General features: G+C 50.7%; 1 protein-coding gene, 1 long non-coding RNA gene and 1 pseudogene across 3 annotated transcripts in view; 1 reads left to right on the forward strand and 2 right to left on the reverse strand.

The window, feature by feature from the left end:
* The window catches only part of LOC311167492 (class I histocompatibility antigen, Gogo-B*0103 alpha chain-like), a gene marked incomplete at its 5' end in the record, with an annotated part of 62,322 nt that extends 44,971 nt beyond the window's left edge, over positions 1-17,351 (reverse strand). Inside the window, 2 exons of the mRNA XM_084228512.1 lie at positions 16,730-16,999; positions 17,288-17,351. Of these exons, the coding sequence (XP_084084638.1) occupies positions 16,730-16,999; positions 17,288-17,351 (334 nt within the window). The remainder of the gene's footprint in view (positions 1-16,729; positions 17,000-17,287) is intronic.
* LOC311188340 (class I histocompatibility antigen, Gogo-B*0201 alpha chain-like) overlaps positions 1-20,609 on the forward strand; it is a 677,605-nt pseudogene that overhangs the window by 374,323 nt on the left and 282,673 nt on the right. The gene's annotated exons all lie outside the window — the stretch shown is intronic.
* On the reverse strand, positions 14,192-14,733 carry LOC311167497. The gene is made up of 3 exons (XR_014617058.1): positions 14,718-14,733; positions 14,532-14,579; positions 14,192-14,368 (listed from the first exon to the last, which is right to left on the reverse strand). It is a non-coding gene; the product is annotated as an uncharacterized lncRNA (long non-coding RNA).

The raw sequence follows: 20,609 nt of genomic DNA on the forward strand, positions 1-20,609 counted from the left end.
TTTCAGTAGAGTCTGGCCCTCAGAGGACTCTGGGTCTACATTTGTATATTTACGCAGTGCCTCCCAGTGGATCCAAGATCACCACGGAACTCTCGTCCCTTTTTTTTTTTTTGCAAGAACATGTGAGTTTTATTATTAAAGTTTTGGCCTGGGCCTACCAAGGGAACTGCCTGGGCTCCTGCAATATACACACGAAAGACCAATCCGGTGTTCTGGGTTGAGGCAAGCTCTGTCCATCTCTACCTGCTGCTAAAGCGACCTGTTGATATGCCTGGTGGCCAACTCACCCTTTTTTTTTAAAAAAATACTGGAAAAGTCATCAATACAGAAGCCATTTTTGGGCCATCTGCACAAATTGTCTTTTGTTCTTTCATTGCTTTGGCTAAGGACGTTAAGCCAACAACTTATTCCTTCTGAGAAGGATGATTGTGGGGCCATTTATTTCTAGGGCTTTGCTTTCAGAGCAAGTTTCCCTTTCATTTAGTGGTACTGAAGGTGTGGAAGGCTGAGAAATATCAGGTACCCCATATTTATGTTTAGTTTCCTTTTTAAAAGTTTCCTAGAAGGGTTCCAGAGCCGTTCATACCAACGCCCATGTTGAAAAATCTACAGTAGGGATTTTCACACCTTATTCATGATGCCTTTTCAAAGTTTCACTGATTAGTTGCCAAGTTCTACATCCAAAACACCTTCACCTGGGAACCACGGGAGGGGTCTGAAGGACCCAATCTAACAGCTCATTTAAGGTGTTAATGGAGACAGTGGCTCCTCTCTGTTCTAATAGGCATTTTAAAAGGATATATAATGATGATGAGCCGAATTCTGCCCCATTTGTTACCCAACCTTAGATAATCCTCTCTCGGTCGGTCGCGACCCATGGCTATAGAGGAACTAGAGAACACTCTTACCACACGCACCTTCCCTGAGGTCCAGGGTTCATGACCCTGTTCAGACGCCACTGCTGCAGACAGGACAGCGGATGAAGTTCTCTGCCATTAACGAAGACTCGGAGTCCAAATGAATTTGCAGTGGGGGGAGCTGGGGAGAGCCATCGAGAGCAGCTCTGCCTCTCACTCACCCAGCCCAAGCTTTTATTAAAGATTCATAGGAACAAGAAACCAGCACTAATTGTGTTTGTGCTTATACAGATGAATAAGTTACTGCTAGAACAAGCTTCCCTGGTTATTGGGGATCATGCGCACACGCCAGCATATCCTCAGAGAACAGGAGTCAGGCATGGGAAGTTCTGTTTGCAGCACTTCTAACGTCCTGGAGCTCCATGTGCAGAGTAAACAGGTGCTTTCCAAATACTCAGGCTCCCTTCAGGGCAGCAGGCTCCCAACAGAAGGTGCTGCTTATGCAAGGGGGAACCACTCTTCACTCACAGCATCTGCTGTCACACTCCAGGAGTCGTCAGCTTCCTGGCCTTCTCTGACTGTGGTCTTAGCCTCAAGCCACACACCACATCCACCCCAAGGATGTGCTCATTCTGAGACTGGTGACACAATCTATACTCTTTTGTGGGTAACCACAAATCCCCAGGGGTACTCACTGCTGTCACTCCAACACTTGGCCTTCATAGCCACCAGAGTGACACGCAGACCCCTGCACTGAGACCAACCCATTGCACAAGCACATGGGTCAGGGATCCATGTATACAAGCTCCACATGCAACCTCTCTCGGGGCCACAGTTCTTTGGCCGTGGACTCCACCACAGCCACGTTTCCCACCCATTCCCTAAGGACGGTTCCTCAGCTCCTCACCCTTATTCAAAACAAACAGGGCATCACCCACAGGTGATTTTAAGAGCCCCCCCTGCCTTCTTTAGCATCTTTTTGGCTACTTTACAACTGTTCAGGGCTTCCCAATCTTAGCACCATTGGAATCTCTACACTGGATTTTGAAGGACACATTATAAGGTGAACCCCTTTATAAAGAAGGTTAAATGGGGGTCTCCCTGATGGCACAAAAGGTTAAGCCTCAGCACTATGAAGCAGTCCTCGGACACTGCAGCACAAGTTTGATCCCCAGCCAGGGAGGTGACCCACATGGTCCAGCAGACCTCTTCTGTCTCTCCTGCTGCTCCCCTCAGCAGTGTATTTCAGTAGATCTGCCTGTTCTGCTCCCCACTCTGTCTCTGATGAATCCTCTCACTCTCCACACCTCTGGCCTACACCCCAGCTCTTGTATGCATAAATAAATCTTAAAAAAAAAAAGAAAGCTAAATGAACTAGAATAAGACTTAATCTTTATGATACAACTTTCATGCCATGAAAATGGATTTCAGGACCAGCCCCCAAATCACAGGATCAGGGTTTACATTTTAACAAGATCCTTCTCATTTGCATAACTGCTAGAGTTTCAGAAGCTCTGCTCTAGGACCATGATTCTCTAAAGTGGGATACCCAGACACCTGGAGCTCATCTCAAAGAGAATATTTTCAAGCTCTGTCCAGAGGTGCTGCATCTGATTGGGGAGGTCCAGGAATCTACACTTTGACAATCATCCTAAATCCTGAAACCTCAGGTTTCAGAATCGCTTTAGATGGTGGGGAATCTGGGTGATGCTGCACCCCCCCCCTGCAGTGACCTTCAGGGCTAATGGCTGTTGCCATGGTCCCTGAGGTCCGGCGTGGGCAAGGAACCATGCGCGCAGGGGGAGAACAGCAAACTCCCTAAGATGCAGAAAAGCCGAATGCCTGCCAAGAGATAATGACCACCAGAAGCTGCCACAAAGATGATTAAAAGAAATGCTGACCACCTGGAACCTTATCTCGCTTTCTCAAGGCCCACAAACTTTATTCTGCTACAACTGTCTCTCTAAAATCTTTCCTTTTTCTGGTCATTGATTGCTAATTAAAAAACATACATAATTTAATAAACAGGCTAATCCAAATGAAACATTACTAAACACTGTGTAATAATAGAATTGTTAGTTTAATAATCTTTCTATTATGTCCTTGACTTTAGTACCTATGATATTAACTGCATTATAAAATAAATTCACCCATGACAATTAATTATGAGTAAAAATGAGTAGGTAATAGTGATAGTTAGTGCAACTAGAAAATAATTATATAGAACAGTAGAAAGAATTTATAGCCTGTCCAATTAGGAATGAGGCTAGGTCCAGATGTAACTTCGGACATAAATCACTGCCCTGTCAATTAAGCTAAGTCTATGAGCAAACTGATCTCTTTGATGTTCACTGTTCCTATGCCTTTAGAAAAACATATATATACTGACCACTAGCTTAAAAAAGGCACTCAGATTTTCACTCTCTTGAAGTGTGTCTGTGTGTCATTTATTCATCGAATCCCTGACCACCCTGCGCAATCTCTCAACCCTGAGACGGCCTCATCGTCCATCGCTGTGCTGGTCCGCGGCAGGGTGAGATCTGTGTTTGGAAATGGATGATGATTAGGACCTGGAGCACCTGCCATGGATCCTACTTTCATCAGTGGGCAGATCCAGTGACACCAGATGACACAGACCTTCCATCCTCATGAACCACACAGATGTGATCAGGGAGGATGACACACCTGCCCCTACACTCATCCAGTGTGGGATGAACATGATAGGAACCCTGAGCTGGTAGTTAATTAACTGAGCAGGTTCTCATGAGAGGTCGTAGGAAAGCCGTGTCCCTGCCAACATCACAGGGCAGCTGTGCCCTGGTCCACAGAGGCCAAGGAATGGGGCTGTTTTCCCTGTGAAAGATCCTGAAAAGGAAAAATAATGACCTGTTCTTCCTGCACTAGTGATGGTCACATGTCCTTTTTGAAATTCAAGGTCACCTCTGTCATTGGGGATTTTCATACAGGATCAGTTTGGTTTCCAGGGTGTGAGAGCCCAGACCTGTCCTCTGGTGACCCTCACAGTGCATATGCCCTCCTCCTGCAGAGGGAGAGTTGGCTCTTTATTCTCAATGACTCCCCAGCCACCCCAGCTGCAGTGTCCTCCTGTGACAGTGTCACTACAGCAGTGGGTCCCTAGCAGGGAGGGACCCTCACACCCAGCAGGAGGAGGTGAGTGTCCAGCTCCTCTCCAGGGACCCTCAGCCTCTGCCCTCCCTCAGGCATCAGGGGACGAGCAGGGATGGGGAGTCAGAGTCCCGGCTGTGTCCAGGTTCTGCCATCACTGGCCCTGACGGTCTTTTCATTGATCATGCTCATGGGTATAGTGAGAATGACTATGAGTGAGAATGACTATTTACCTCAAATCCTAACACTTTCTGGAAGTCATGACTTGCATACCATCACTTCCTTATTTAGTGTCACTTTCTCAGGACTGAGCAGAGAAAGAAGGTGTCAGGTGGGGGCAGGACATCACACCCTGCAGTGGAACAGTCACCAGTTCCAATTTCTGGTCATGTTAAAATAGCACAAAGGTGGGGAACAGGTCACTGTTTCTGGTCCTCACTCATGCGTTCACAATTGCAAGACAGCTGTCAGGTTCAAGGTGCAACAACAGGGTCTGTTAAAGAGACACTGCAAAAAAGGGAGGAGTGTCTAGGGCCATAAATGACCATCTTTCCTACCTCAGATAGTGTCCACAGTGCCCAGTTGTCCAAACAAATGCTACTCAGGTTTGGTGGTGCTGGCCCTTGAATGAGAGCATGGAGATCATAGGTAAGCAGTGGACAAGCTGGAGGTGATCACAGTGGCAGCAGGAGGTGATCCCAGATGGGGCTGCTCAGGTGACACTGCAGCAACCGCAACAAAGTCCAAAGGCCAGGTGGACAGCACCAGAGACTGGACTGGACAGTGCCAGATGTAACAGCACCAAGCGATGGTGCCAGAGGATCAGAGGTGGTGGACAGCTCTCAAAGGTGGCCAGCTACAGGTCAGCGGTGCTGGTCAGCAGACAGTGGTGCTAGAGATGCCAGTGTCACAGCTCATAGAGATGCCACTGTACCAACAGCAAACAGCCTTAGAGATGTTGGGCATAAGCCAAATCCTTTAGAAGCACGAGGGACAGGCCAATGATGCTCTCTGCAGGCGATGTTAGAGGCAGGGCTATAGGCAGGTGCAAAGTTCAGGTCTCAGCAAAGGTCTCAAAGGCATCAATATATAAGGTCTCAAAGTCTGTGGAGGTCTGAGCATGTCTTTCTAGGCATACTGACGAATCGGATCTATAGTCTCTAATCAAGTAACTCAAACTGGCTTGTATCCTCTTCAGGGTCCCAGCTATTCAAGACAGATTGGTCCCTTTATAATCCCAGCTGTTTGATTGGTACCAGTCAAGTTCCAATTGGATTGCTCCATTTATGACCCTGCATGGTCTCAAAAACCTTGAATGGCACCTGCAAGAGCTCAAATCTGATTGGTCTATTGGGAGCTTGATTGGTCTGTTTACAGTCCTGGCACCATATTCATAAGTGAAACTCCTGCCAGTATGTCAGATACCTGAGATCAGGTAGTCTCACACTAGAGTGCAGGCTGCTGCCACTCAGAGTCCATCACATGGGTCCACAGGCTGCATATAGTAAGGTCCCCTCTCCCTACAGCATCAGGAATCACAGTGGCAGTGGGCTTCAGGAGGGCCAGATGCTCACCTGAGCACCCAGGCACCCCTCTATCACAGCCCACCAGGCCGGTCTCCCACCTGCCACAGCACAGCCCAGGTCAAGGCTGCCAGAGCTCAGAGATGTCCACAGGCTGCACACTGAGCTTGGGGCCTCTTCTCCTGTGGCTTGTGTCAAATCTTGCTGCTGAAGCGGCCTCAGCAAAGCCGGTCACAACCCACTGCTTGCACCAGATTCAAGGGATCCTCATGTAGCTACTGGAAAATGACCACTGGCCAATTCTGCCTCCAGAGGACAATCTGCCCCCAGAGGACAAACCCACTGGGGCTGCTGTTCCCTCTGGGGTGGCTCCTGGCAGCGTGGACAGCACGTGGCCTTCAGTGGGTCTGAGGGTGACTCGGCTGTGACAGGCCTGGCAGAAGCTGTGGCCACAGGAGGTGCTTCCCGGGCCCCTGTCTCCAGGTAGACACTGCAAGTCCCCCCTGCCAGGAGGGTCCAGTTGTGGCCCTGAGGTCATGAGTGTCCTGCAAGGTGGGTGAGGAAGGGGAACAAATGGAGGGCAGAGGAGACGCTCAGGGAGGAGGTGACCCCACCTGCCCTGGTCAGGGCTCAGGAGCCTCCTCCTTTCCCTGCACACTCTTACCCTCCCCACGGCGCCCCAGGCCTTTCTCAACATGGACCCTCACCTGCCTTCTCTGCTCCCCATATCAGGCAGGGAGGGCTCACAGGGCCTGGCATCACCTCCACTTTCTCCCCCACCCCCTTTCCCTGCAGCCAGGAGAGCAGACAGGGGCTGAGCACCCACGATGTGCCAGGTCTTGAGCTGAGACTCACAGGCATCAGCTCCCCACTCTCACCGCATCCCTAACCTCACCACAGGCAGGTGAGGAAACTGAGGCTCTGGGGGGGAGTCCCTTGTGCGGGTCCCACCCCTGTGCTAGGGGGATGGCCTGGAGTCCAGGCCCAGGGCGAGGCCCATGCCCCTCAGTACCCACAGCAGTGTCTCCAGCTCCTGCCCATGCCCAGCCCTGGACCCATCCTAGGCCCAACACCCAGGACCCTCACCCTGTCTCCTCTGGGTGACTCACCTTCCTGTCACCTCCTGCTCCCCCTGGGGCTCAGGTCACCTGTCACCTCCTCAGGGAGGAGGCCCAGCAGCTCCCAGGTCAGGATCCCCTCGCTCTGTGCTCCCTGGGCCCGTCTCCAGCTGGACTCTGAGTTACAGACACACAGAGTCCTGGGACAGCTCACTCTGTGACACAAAAAGCAGCTAAGGAGGGCTTCCTGTTCCTGGAAATGACTGTTAGGACATCTCCATCAAACACATACTGAAAACATTATCTATGGGTGGCATTTACCCTCCCTAAGAACACAAAGATTTCAGATATTTCAAGGGCTATTATGTGAAGATTTATATTTATTCTGTTTGAACACAGAGGTCAGAACCTGGTCATGTCTGCAGCAGTCTCAGGCCCAGCCTCTGTCATCACCTCCTCTCTCCCCTCGTCTCCCTCCATCACAAGAGCAACAGCAGGAGAATTTTTAAATTCAACTTAATCACATATGGCTGCCTGGGCAGGTAGTGGGCGCCCGTCACTAAGAGGACCCAACCCTCACTCTGGATGTTTCCAGTGGCTGTGACCACACTGAGGCCTCAGCCCCCTCAGGCTCAGAGACCCTTCCTCACTGCAGCTGCCACAGCAGGGGGCCCTGAGGCAAAATATTTATTTTGTTTCATTTTTGCCTTTTTGTTCTCCTTTTATTGTTTGCTGGGGTTAACATTTCTCCCTCTCCCACAATTTTCTATTTCACATCATTAAAACCACAAAAAATAATAGGACTTTTACAGTAAAAAAGAAAACACTTACCTCCAATCCTGGCGGCTAATGTGGTGACAACACTCTTTTTCTGCCTCTTCTTCCAGTGGGGACCAGGACAGTCATCCTGAGCACAGTGGTGAGGAAGGGAGGGAGGGAGGTGGGGGAACCAGCCTGGGTTTATCTGAGATCCTCTCCCTGCTGCACACGGAGGGGACCCTGGGGAGGTGGGAGAAGCCCAGAAATGAAAAACAATCATTTCACCCACTCTAGCATTTTCCCTTCCTCAAGGAGCTGAGGGAGACCCTGCTCCATCTCCCTCCTTCCTGGACTGTGGACAAAGGCTCAGCTCAGGAACTGGGGTGACCTGGACTAATCCTGCCCCTGGGCCAGGCCAGCAGGACACACACTCCTCCTCCCCCTGTGTGGCTCCCTCCAGCTCTGGTCTAGAGAGAGAGTAGCTGCAGCCCACGGAGAAAGTGACCCCTGGGAAACAGAGGGGCTGCCAGGCTGGAGCTCCCTGACCCCAAAGGAGATGAGCTTGGAGTGAGCATTAGAGGAGGAGAGAGGAGCTGTCAGGGGGGCTGCCCCCACAGCACGGCAGGGTCCCACCCAGGCTCCTTACATCTAATCATGGGAATAGTCTCAACCCCCTTCCTGTCTCCAGATCCTCTGCTGCCTCAAGTCCTGCTTCAAACCTGCTTCTCCACGGAACTGTCCTTATTGGGGTGTTGCCTGACACTCTTCACTTTGAGGGATTGGAATTCATTTATGCTGGAGCTTGATGTGTGATTGTCCTCCTATTGCCTTATGTCGCGTGCCCTGTCTCTCCTCTTACACACACACACACACACACACACACACACACACACTCCTCTCTCTTTGGGAACAAGACCCTCACTCTGCACTGGGGGTTGCTCTGACCCTCTGTCTCTGGTTCCCCTCAGAGCCGCCCTCTCTGCAGTGTCTCTACTCAGCGGTGTCTGAGCAGCCCCAGGAGTCCCTGCACCTCCTGCCTCTGCCCTTGTGGGAAACCAGCCCCTCTCTGTGCATAACAGTGAGGAGGTGAAGGCAAAGTCCTGAGGTCAGTGATGGATGGAGGAGACAAGTTATTGTTTTTCTCTTGGTTTAAAATAGTTTTTATTACTGTATTTTTGAGGTAATACGCGATTACACACTGCACATGACTCAAAGTCGGAGACTCACCTCCTCAGATACAGGTTCCCTCGCTCCCCACCTCCAATGCACCCAGAGTCCTCCCCTGTGTTCCTCTGGGCCTTCTTACTCCTTTTGCTCCCCACCCTCAACCCACTCTGGTGCCTCAGTTCTGCAGCCAGACTCCAAGGGCAGGTTAGGTTTTCTCTTCCTTTGCTGGGTTTCTGTATATTACACATATGAGTCCTGTCATCTGGTATTTGTGGATCTCCTGATTTATTTCACTTAGCATACTTTTACCCATTTCCATCCATGTTGTTGTAAATTCAATATTTCATCTTTTTACACAGCTGAGTACTATTCCATTGTGTATATGCCACAACAGTTCCACTCATCTCTTTCGTGCACATAGGTTGTTTCCATAATTTGGCTATTGTAAATATTGTTGCAATGAGCACAAGAGTGCCTAGATCTCTTCAAATGAGCTTTTGCATTTTTTTGGTAAATCCCAAGGAGTGGAATTCTGGGTCATCTGGCAGATGTATTTTTGACATTTTGAGGAAACTCCATACTGTTTTCCAAAGGGGCTGGACTAGTTCCCACAATAGTGTATGAAGGTTCCTTCTCCCCACACCCTTGCCAACACTTGCTGTCTCTGGTCTTTTTAATACGAGCCACCTCACAGGTGTAAGATGGTATCTCATTGTGGTTCTGATCTGCATCCCCTGATGACCTGTGATAGGAGCATTTTCCATGTGTCTGTGGCCATCTGTATTTTCTTTGGAGACATGTCCACTTAGTTCCTCTCCCCATGTTCTGATTGCGTTGTTTTCTGCTTTTTGAGTTGTATGTATTATTTGTACATCCTGGATGTATGATATGCAAATTATCCCCCCCCCCATAAGGTGTCTTTACATTTAATGACAGTTTCCTTCGCTGAGCAGGAGCTTGTAGTTTGATGTGTCTCCACTGGTCTCTCTTTGCTTCTGTTTCCTTGGAGCACAGACAATATTGAGGGCAGTGAGTCTACTGTGTAGGGCACAATATGGTGTCTACGTCATTGTCCTTTTGTCTAAAAACCCACAGCATGGACACCACCAAGAGTGACCCCAACCTGCAGCCACGGGCCGTGAGAGATGATGAAGAGCAGGTTCATCAAGGGACAGACTTGCTGCTCTGGGCTTAGCATGTGATTAGGACATGATGCAGCTGAAAGGGTTTTAGTAGGATTTAATTTTGAAAATATTATTTCATGAGGACAGAAGAAAATTTTATACTCAAGAATTTTCGTAGCTAAATAAGTAACACCCCCTTCTCACCGTAGTCCTCCAGTGAGCCAGGTCATTGGCTCAAAACCAGTTAACAATTTATCATTTCTTTCCAGAAAAATATATCTATGCCCATATCTAGTCACTAGTGTATAGTACCATATAAGTACAGAGTAGGAGAGAATTTTGCAAATGAAATCATGTATCTGATAAAGGACTTGTATCTAGAATTTATATTAATGAAGTGACCCCTCGTCACTGCTGGCAGGATAGGATGATTCAGTCACTAGGGAGGACCTGACAGTTTCTTTTAAAGCCAAACACAGACCGACCATACAGTCCAGTGAGCACCGTCCCTGCTATTTACCCAACTAATCTGAAAACTTGTATTTGCAGCACAAACAAAGCCAAAAAACCCTGCATAGAAGTAAATGTTTATAGCAGAACCCCCACTAAGTGTGTCCATAGTGACTTCCTTCCAAAGACAACAGTAACGAAAGAAAGGAAAAATAAAAGTGGATATTTGTACACTTGATGTATTGAGAATGATGGATGGAGAACGCCCTCAAATGGAGGCCATTGTGCCTCAGCAGCTCTGCTCACAGATGTCATCAGCAGAGGAAAGTTTGAGAAACTGTCAGCCAGAGGCACTACGGAGTTGTGGTTGGAACTTCATGTGGTGTCCTGGGTGGGATGTGGGAGCATGAAAAGAGCATTAGGAAAATTAATGACATCCAAATACAGCTCAGGGTTTAGAGAAAGCGCATCAATGTTGCTTCCTTAGCTGCTCAAATGCATTTGTTAACAATCTGGAAATGATGCGGGTTATGCAGGAGGTCTGCTACCTTTGAAACAGTTCTGTAAATTGAACAGTTTTTTTTTAAATGTTGTTTTAAATTAAAATAACATTTCAAAAATGGCCCTCAAAAAAGTTACAGGTTGTAGAAGGAAAAATGATGAACTTTCACATTTCCCAGGTATTGCTTTCAAAGGACTGGAGAGAGGAGTTTTGGGGAGAAAAGCTGGAAACCTCACACACAGCGCGGGCTCCGGAGTCTCCTCTCCTCTGAGCCCTGCTTCTCTGACTCCTCACAGAGCATCTCACTCCCAGGACGCCGCCCTCCAGCAACCCCAACTCTGCCCACCTCAGCCCCCGCCCCGTCCTGGCGGCTCCACCAGAATCCGGAGCAGCGCGGCAGCGCCCCCGTGTGGCCACAGGGCTGAGCACAGGCGACCAGAGCCGCCCTTTCTCCTGCTCAGCCAGGCCCTCCCAGGCTCCCTGGGCTTCCAGCGGCAGGGCAGGTCCACTGTCAGGTTAGGGGTCCTCAAATTGACCCCCTCCTGAGTAACTATGGCCTTGGGAAAGAGCCAGGTGTTTAGGTCATAACAGTTGCTCCCCCAGTTCTGGGTCCCCAAATTACAGATTTTCCCTCAATCTCTTTGAATGGGAACTTGGACTCCAGAGTCCCTGTTATCTATTCCTGCTTCCAGGGATGAAGGTGCCTCTTCCTGAGCATCAGCCCCAAATTCTCTATCCCTAGGGGGAGGGGAGGGGCCAAGTAACAGACTCTCAGGCTCTGTTCTAGACCTTCTGAGTCTTCATGAACGTCCAGGTGACTCCTGTGCTCAGTGAAGTGGGGGCCCCCTGGGCTCCGTCCGTGTCTTCTCCATGAGGGGTCAGACTGTGCAGTCGGCTCTGGGGGGCATCTGCTCAGATTGCTCATCACTGTGGAATCTGGGGTTCATTCTGCTCCTTTCCCTTGTTTACTCATCACTTTCTGGGTGACCCTTATGTGCTCAAGACCTTAAATATCATTGACATCACATCACCTCCCAGATTTATTTCTTACCTCAGACATTTCACCTGTGCACCAGACTTGTCTGTCCAATTGCCAGCATCACTTTCATTTCTAATACATCTGATTCAACTTTCCTAAACTGAGTGCCTGGGATGCCCACATATGTTTCTTCTGGGGCCTTCCCCATGTCACTGAGGCTCCCCCTCTCTGCCTGCACAGTCTGAGACACTGAGTGTCATCCTTGACCCCTTTCTCACAGCCCAGCAGCAGGAAACACTGTAAAGTCCATGTCTACAGATGCACAGTCCTGTCACTGCCTATTATTTCCCTGCTCACCCCAATGAGCCACCAACCTCTCTGTCCTGGGACCTGCACTGGTTTCCCCCATTTCTCTTCCCACCTCTCACCCTTCCGTGCTGCACAGCAGCCAGACTGAGGCTACCAGAGAGAAGTCCCACAGGTGTGTATCTGTTCAGAAGTCTTATCACCCCACATCTTACTCAGAGTAAAACCCTCCCAACATCCTCAGGCCTAAATGATGTGGGTGCACACAGATCCCATCTCCATTGAGCTCTGCTCAGCCCTTGGCCTCCTTGCTCATGTCAGTCACACAGACACATTCCTGCTCGGGCATCTGCATGGGTTGTCCTGCCTGGACTGAACTTCCCTGCACATCACATCCTTGTGGGCAACATGTCCATCAAACATTTTCTCAAAAGTCACTTCAGTGAGACCCACACTGACCACGCTGGGAAGAAAACCATGCTGTTCCCACACACTGACTCTGGTCACTTTCCCACATCCCTTACCCACTTCTAACAAGACACGAGTGGTTGACTGTCTGATCTACTGTCACACAGTCCCCAGTCTCCCCTCCCCACTAGGACACACTCTCCACAGGCCGCAAGTTGTGCATGTTTTTAGTTCACTGAGGTTTCCTAGTTGCAGAAATAGTCAGTCACATACCTGGTGCAACAGTTATCAGTTGTGTCATCAGTGTAGAGCACCTCCCTGTTCTAGAGACAATGTCTTTACTAATATGGCACATTACACCGGTGTATTTCTTTTGAAAAGAAGTTCCTACCTTTTTTTTTTTTAAGATTTATTTATTTATACAAGAACCGGGGTACAGGCCAGAAGCGTGGGAGGGTGAGAGGATTCACCAGAGACAGAGCAGGGAACAGAACAGGCAGATCTACTGAAATACACTGCTGAGGGGAGCAGCAGACAAGACAGGAGAGGTCTGCTGTGCCATGTGGGTCAGCTCCCTGGCTGGTCTGGAATCGAACCTGCGCTGCAGAGGCTGTGGACATCTTCACTACGCTGTGCTCAGCCCACTGCACCACTGGGGAGGCCCTATGTTTGTTTTCTTTAAAGATTTATTTATTTTGCGCAGAACTGTGGTGTAGGTAAAAAATACAGGGGTGGGGTTCATGAGAGGATTCACCACAGACAAGAGTGGGGAGCAGAATAGGTGAATTTACTGAAATACAATGCTAAGGGAGCAGCAGGAGACACAGGAGAGGTCTGCTGCACCACATGTGTGTTATCTCCCCAGCTGGGGATTGAACTCAGGGTGTAGAGGTGATAGCACTGAGACTTAACCCCTGGGCCAACAGGGAGATCCGGGTTCCTAGGCTTATGGGTCCTATTTCTCAGCCAAATAGGAAGGTAACTGATTCCATCAATTCCAACCAATAGGTCTTGGTTAGCACCAGCACTGGGGTTACTACACTTAAGAGCAGGGTTACAGGGAGAAGCTGTAGAGAAAAATAGAAATCTATCAGGAACTTGTATAATCCATCAGGAAACAATCAAATCCTCCTCTCTAGTAATACCAGAGCAATACCATCTTTGTTGAAGATGGAAATAATCCAGAAAACAGTCCTCAAATGAGATAGAAAATCAGATGAGTCTGGAAATTCATCTCACCAGAGATGAATTCTCCCCTCCTGTGTGCAGGGGACACCCTGGGCCTTGTGGGGACAATGACAGATGTTCCTGCTGCTGTCAGAGACTGGGGGCCTGGTCTGTAAACATCAAGGAGAACAGGCATAAAGAAAAAAAAAAAAACCAACCCAAAGAGGCAAACTAGGAATACACAGAAAGGCTAGATCCTGAGCTGAGCCTGGGCTGACCTGGCCACACAAGCACTCCTTGCCCAGACATGACAGCACAGGCCAGGTGGGGTCTGAATCCCTGTGATCACAGGCCCCGCTGGGACAGGAGCTACTGAAGGACAAGGACAAAGGAGCAGAGAGATGACCCCTGAGGAGTGACCACGTCAAAACCCACAATGCACTGAGCACCAACTGGACACAGGCCCCGTCCCCCTCGGCTCCTCACAACCTCTCCTGCCCCCACCTGCAGAGACTCAGCACAGCAAACACATGATTCTGGAAGGTTTCCCATTTATTTCATCTCAAATTTTAGGAATCATTTTTTTAGCCCAACAAACCCATCGGGCAAGCTTACAAAAGGTAATTTCAGAACTCAATTATTATTTCAAGAGGAAAGTAGCTGCTATTCTTGAGGAAACACAAAGACAGGGGTAGACACAGACTAAGCTGCCTCTGCTGGAGCAGGAAAGTCATCAAAGAGAGACACAGGTCAGTGTGGGGAGGGGCCTGGTGGGCAGGGCTGGGCCAGTCTCCCCACCTCCTCACATTATCTCACAAGAACAGAGACACATTCCATTCCGATGCCTCTTGCAGCAAAGGAAACCAGAGGATCTTGAAGTTGCAAAGTGGGGGTGACAGGAAATCCTGCATCACTCAGCACCCACTAGGCAGCTGGCTCACACTGTGAAGGAAAAGGATCATAAAAAAAATACAAAGAAAAATGTAAATGTCGACATTCTCAATAGTCCACCGCATCCTCAGAATGTCCCCCTCACAGCTTCCCCATAACCTGGTCCCATCCTCTCTGTCCCAGTCCCTCCCACCGCAGGCCTCCAGGGTCTCACCTTTAGCAGGTGTGAGAGACACATCAGAGCCCTGGGCACTGTCATTGCCTGGGGGAGAACAAAACAGAACCTGGTCAGAGCCACAGAGATGAGACCACAGGAGGGAATTATGGGGGTGACTTCCTTATGGCCTCCATCTACACAGTCTCCAGGGGTTCAGGAAACAAACCCCTGACCCACACTTACCTGCAACCTAAGTGTGGCTTCCTCTTTTTCCTCCTGTGGGAAGAAACATCATGTGAGACCAGGGAGGAGTCAGGCCATGAAGTCCTAAAGGAATTCCCAAGTCTACACCACAGGGAAGTTTCCAGAACTGTGACTGGACACTTAGGGGAGGACCAGGAAAACTGAAGGGGGCTGGACCAACTGCCTCCTGGGGCTGCTCTTAGTAGGGACCTTCCCCTCTGCCATTTGCTGGAATCAGGGCCCCATAATCAGAATTATCAAGGTGAACAACCTGTGATTCATTTTCAAAAATGCTTTACCAAAGAGGGTTAGCAATCAGCTCCAGACTGGGCAACACAAGTATGGTTGGTACTTCCCATTATCAGGTAGGGCACGTTCTCCTTGTGGCCTATAAGCCCCCAGCGGACATGATCCCCCCACTTCCTTCCCTAACTGACTGCTTCTTCCTCCATATCACAGGTGTAGCCACCCAGCTCCAGTGAGCACAGCTCCAAGGAGAACCAGGCCAGCAATGATGCCCGCGGTGGGGATGGAGGAGGGAGGGGGCACTGGCAGGGAAGGGAAGGTGAGGCCCTGAGCCCCAGGCCTCCGTCTGATACTCTGAAGGTCTCCAGAAGGGCTCCCAATGCCCCCAAGAAGCTCCGGCCCACATTCCCTTCTTACCCCAAGTCAGGACTCGAGGCTCCCGCATCCTCTCATGTTGCACATGGCACGTGTATTTCTTCTCCTTTCCAGAAGTTATTTTCACAGCCGCCCACTTCTGGAAGGTTCTGTCCCCGCCAGGCCTGGTCTCCACCAGCTCCATGTCCTGGGTCAGGTCCTCCCCATCTCTATGCCAGGTCAGGGTGATGTCCGCAGGGTAGAAGCCCAGGGCCCAGCACCTCAGGGTGACCTTCTGGTCAGAGGTGGGGTGGTGGATTACATGTATCTTTGGGGGTTCTGAGAAGGGTGAGAACTGTCACACTCTGGGTTTTTCTCTCATGGACCCTGAATAACTCTCATGTGACCATCCTCAGAATGGACAGGGCAATAGGTTTGGATAAGGAAGGACAAAATCTAGAAACCAGCTTGGTCTGGGGAGTCTGGGATAATCTCTTATTCTTTAGAAAGCTCTAGAAATAGGGTGACAACTTTGGATAGGAGGTCATAGTTCTCTAAGGAGGGGAGAACAGACTTTTGGATACAGACCTCGGGACTCAGAAAAACAGAGTCAGAGCAGAAAAATGTCCTCCGACCAATAACAAGACCCTGAGAGGAGCTGATGGTTCCCAAGAGGGCTACTGGGTGGAAACGACCCGGTGAAGGGCAATGTCAGGGCTGGTCTCCCCTCAGGCTCAGCAGAGACTGGATTCCTTAAGTGTTGTGAGGGAAAGTGAGGGAAAGTGGGGTCCTCTGGGGAGTCAGGAAACCCAGGGGGCTCCTCCTCCCCTGACCAGAGAGGGGGCGCTGCTGTGACCCTGACTCCACCCTCCCCGCGGTGCCGGCCTGAGGGGAGTTGGGAGACCTCGAGGCCCCTCTCACCTGAGCGCTGCAGCGTCTCCTTCCCGTTCTCCAGGTACCTGCGCAGCCACTCCACGCACCTGCCCTCCAGGTAGTTCCTGACGCGCTCAGCCACTCCGGCAGCCTCCCACTTGCGCCGGGAGATCTGAGCGGCCGTGTCCGCCGCGGTCCAGGAGCGCAGGTCCCCGTTCAGGGCCAGGTACTCGGCGCCCTCGTAGGCGACCTGACTGTACCCGCGGAGGAGGCGCCCGTCGGGCCCCACGTCGCAGCCAGACATCCCCTGGAGGGTGTGAGACCCTGTCCCCGCCCCGTCACCCCGCGTCACCCCGCCCGCCCCCCGCCGGGAATAAACCGAAACTGACGCGGGAACCCCGCGGGGAACGTCCCGGGGCTCGTCCCGGGTCGAGGATCCGGCGGGTCCCCCTGCCTCGGGGGACGCTCGGGCCGGGGTCTGGGGTCCCCGCCCGCCCGTGGGGGTGGGGTCGTGAGCGCCCCGGGCCCGCCCCGCTCACCGGCCGCGCTCTGGTTGTAGTAGCGGCGCAGGACGCGCAGGTTCTCTGGGAACGTCTGCGCGGTGGCCTTCGCGCTCCGCGTCTCCCCCGCCCAGTACCCCGGGCCCTCCTGCGCCATCCAGGGCGCCCGCGGCTCCATCCTCGGCCCCGCCGCGTCGCTGTCGAACCGCGCGAACTGCGTGTCGTCCACGGAACCCACGATCATGAAGCGGGGCTCCCCGGGGCCGGGCCGGGACATCGCGGTGGAGAAATACCTCAGGGAGTGGGAGCCTGGGGGCGGGAGGGGAGACCCAGGCTGACCTTCCCTGCCCGCGGGTCCCGGGGAGACGGGGCGGGAGCGGAGGGGGCGAGGGGGCTCCTGAGATTGAAATGGGGCAGCAGGTGAGAAGGCTGGAGACTCAGAGGGATGAAAGGAGGCAGGAGGCGGGGAGGGACAGAAAGGGGTCAGGGCAGGGGGGTTACGGGGGACAGCAGGGTCAGCAGTGGGTCCCTGCCATCCCTGGGGCTCCTCTAGTCCCCCCTCCTCAGTGGCCTTTTTGCTCCTGAGCCCACACTCACCTGCCCAGGTCTCTGTCAGGGCCAGGGCCCCTGAGAGCAGCAGCAGGAGGGTTGGGGGCCTCATGACGGGTGCTCTTGAGGTCTGGGGACACTGAGTCCAGGCTGGTGGCAGCTGTGATGCTGATTGGGGTCTTTGGAGACCCTCCAGGCAATGGGGAGTGAGAACTGGGGCGAGTCACAGTATTCAAAGGACTTGACACCTGTGTGGGAGAGAAAGGTCTGTCTGTGGAGAGACGGGGAATCCCCAGCAGTGACCGTCCCTGCCCCCTGAACAGCCCACAGGGCTGTGACCCTGAGAACCACACCGGACACCTGGGACTTTGCCGCCCCCTCCTCTCCTGCTCCAAGGCCTTTGTCACACTGTTGCCTCCCTGAGTCCCGGCCAGGGACTGGGGCAGCGATTTTCAAGCTTTTTCGTTTCAGGATCTCTGCAGTTTTACAAATTAGCGAGGACCCCAGTATACTTTTAGGAGGTTATAGCTCTCAGTATTTACTACATGAGGGATAAAAACAATTTAAAGATATTTTCATTTAATTTAGAATAATATTAATAACCCAATGTGCATTCAAAGTGTCTTAAAGAAATAGAGATATTTAATGAAAATAATCAGGGTCAGGTGTGGATCTTTTACAGCTCACATTTTTGCAATTATTTTTCTTCTGTGTCTCACTAGAGGAATGTTGGATTGTCCTATTTTCTCCTTCATGTACTCTTTGCTTTGATTGGCCAATGCAAAACTATATAGCCTCTCTGAAATAGGTGAAAATAGCATTTTATGTACCTTTCAGATAATTGTGAATATGCAACTTTGCTCCACTTCAACAATAAATTGAAACTATACAAGTGGTGGTTTCTCAAATGTTATTTGCAAAGTGAGTGGCAGAACAATATCATTGAATGTTTTCTACATTAATTCCATAGGCCTCTATTGATTATTAATCTTGAACTAATACATGATTTTAAAAAGTGATGCATTGTTTTACCAGGTTGTAGGCTCTTTATGTTCATTATTCTAGAATCAAGTTTTGAAAATCATGCATGTTTTATGTTCCAAAGATCCCCAAAGAAAAGTAAGTGGCTACTGGAAATTTGTCAAGTTGATAGCGATGGGACACAATTTTTCACTATGTGGTTTTCACTTGGAGCTTGTACTTTATCAAGGCAATTAATTACTATTATTTGTCAACTTTCTGTTGATTTTCTTAAACGGACAGCTCACATTCACTGCAGCTGCTCCAGCCTGTGCCCAGCACTGGACCTGCCCTGTGCCCAACACCCAGGACCCTCACCCTGTCTCCTCTGGGTGACTCACCTCCCTGTCACCTCCTGCTCCCTGTCACCCCCTCAGGGAGGAAGCCCAGCAGCTCCCAGGTCAGGAGCCCCTCGCTCTGTGCTCCCCGGGCCCGTCTCCAGCTGAACACTGAGTTACAGACACACAGAGTCCCAGGGCTGCTCACTCTGTGCCCCAGTGCCTGGCGGGTGGCACCCCAATATATGTCCTTTGAGTTAAGAAATTAATGTGGTTATACAAAAAGCAGCTCAGGAGGACTCTTGTTTCTGGTAATGGCAGATTAGGACTTTCACACCAACCAACATACTGAAAACAGCCATGTATTTTGTTGGGATTTGCCCTGCTTATGCACACAGAGATTTCAGACATTTCCAGGGCTATGATGTGAAAAAGTGTCCTTATTCTGTTTGAACAGAGGTCAGAAATTGGTCATTCTCTAGAAGTTTGGGGCCCAGCCTCTGTCATCACCTCCCCTCTCTCCCCATGCTTCTCCCTCCACCACAAGAGCAGCATCAGGAGGAATTTTTAAATTCAACTTAATCACATATGGCTGCCTGGGCGGGAAGTGGGTGCCCGTCACTAAGAGGACCCAACCCTCACTCTGGATGTTGTCAAGTGCATTGAGATGATGAAAAAATGTGAAAGGAACAATAATTTCACCATCTCTTATGTTACACCTTCTTCCAGGAGCTGAGGCAGACCCTGCTCCATCTTTCCCCTCCCTCCCTGGACTGTAGACAAAGGCTCAGCTCAGGAACTGGGGTGACCTTGGCTAATCCTGCCCCTGGGCCAGGCCAGCAGGGCACACACTCCTCCCTCCTCCTGTGGGACTCCCTCCAGCTCTGGTCTAGAGAGAACACAGCCGAAGCTCATGGAGCTCTCTGACTCTGAGGCCAGTGGGTTTTCTATGGTGACTCCAAAGGAGAGAAAAATTGGGGTTTGGGGTAGGGAGCTCTCAGGGTGAAGGTGGGGCCTGGCGGGGGGTCCTGCCCAGCTCCTTACACCTCAAGCCAACCATGAGATATTTCTAAACCTCCTCCTCCTCTTCAGGTCCAATGCTTTTTCAGTCCTGCTCAAAAACTGCTTCTCTGTGAAACTGCATTTACTGAGGTGTTGTTTGGACACTCTCTACTCTGTGTGTGATTTGATTTAATTTATTCTGGCGCTTGATGTGAATTGACTTCCCATCATCTTATGTTGTGTATCCTGTCTCTGCTGTTACACACACACACACACACACACACACACACACACACACTCCCTTCTCCTTGGGAACCAGATCCTCACTCAGCACTGGGGTTACTCTAACCCTCTGTCTCTGGTTCCCCTCAGAGCCGCCCTCTCTGCACTGTCTCTACCCAGCGGTGTCTGAGCAGCCCCAGGAGTCCCTGCACCTCCTGCCTCTGACCTTGAGAGAAACCAGACCCTCACCCTGCATGGCAGTGAGGAGGCGAAGGCAAAGTCCTGAGGTCAATGATGGATGGAGAAGACAATTTGCTTTTTTTCTTTTTCTTAAAACATTTTCTTTTTTCCCCTCATTGTATTTTCAGTTGAGGTAACATTGATTTACACACTGCATGTGTGCAGAGGCCCAGGGTCACCCTCTTCAGATGTTTGTTACCACATCACATCCACCTAAGGGCCCCCATAGTCATACTCCACTACCATAGTCCATTTGACCTTCTCGTGTTCTTTATCCCCTCCTCTGCTGTTGGGCACTTACGTTGTGTCCATAGCTTGGTTATGGTGGACAGCGCTGCAGTGACCATAGGAGGCGCATATTCCTCGGAATTAGTGTTTTGCCTTCTATGGATAAATACCAAGGAATGGATCCCTGACCAGGTGACAGGTCTATTTTGAATATTTTGAGGAACCTTCATTTGTTCTCCACAGGGGCGGGACTGTGCCAGTGTGATATCCATAGAAAAGGGAGGTTCCAGGTTTCCTGGCCCCTGCCCCAAGAAAAGGAGGGGCTGAGCAGGGATGAGAAGCTAAGGCAGAGGAGGAAGACATGGAGCAAGATGGGGAAA

Source organism: Talpa europaea, assembly GCF_964194135.1.
Source record: "Talpa europaea genome assembly, chromosome: 2".
NCBI classification, from domain to species: Eukaryota; Metazoa; Chordata; class Mammalia; order Eulipotyphla; family Talpidae; genus Talpa; species Talpa europaea.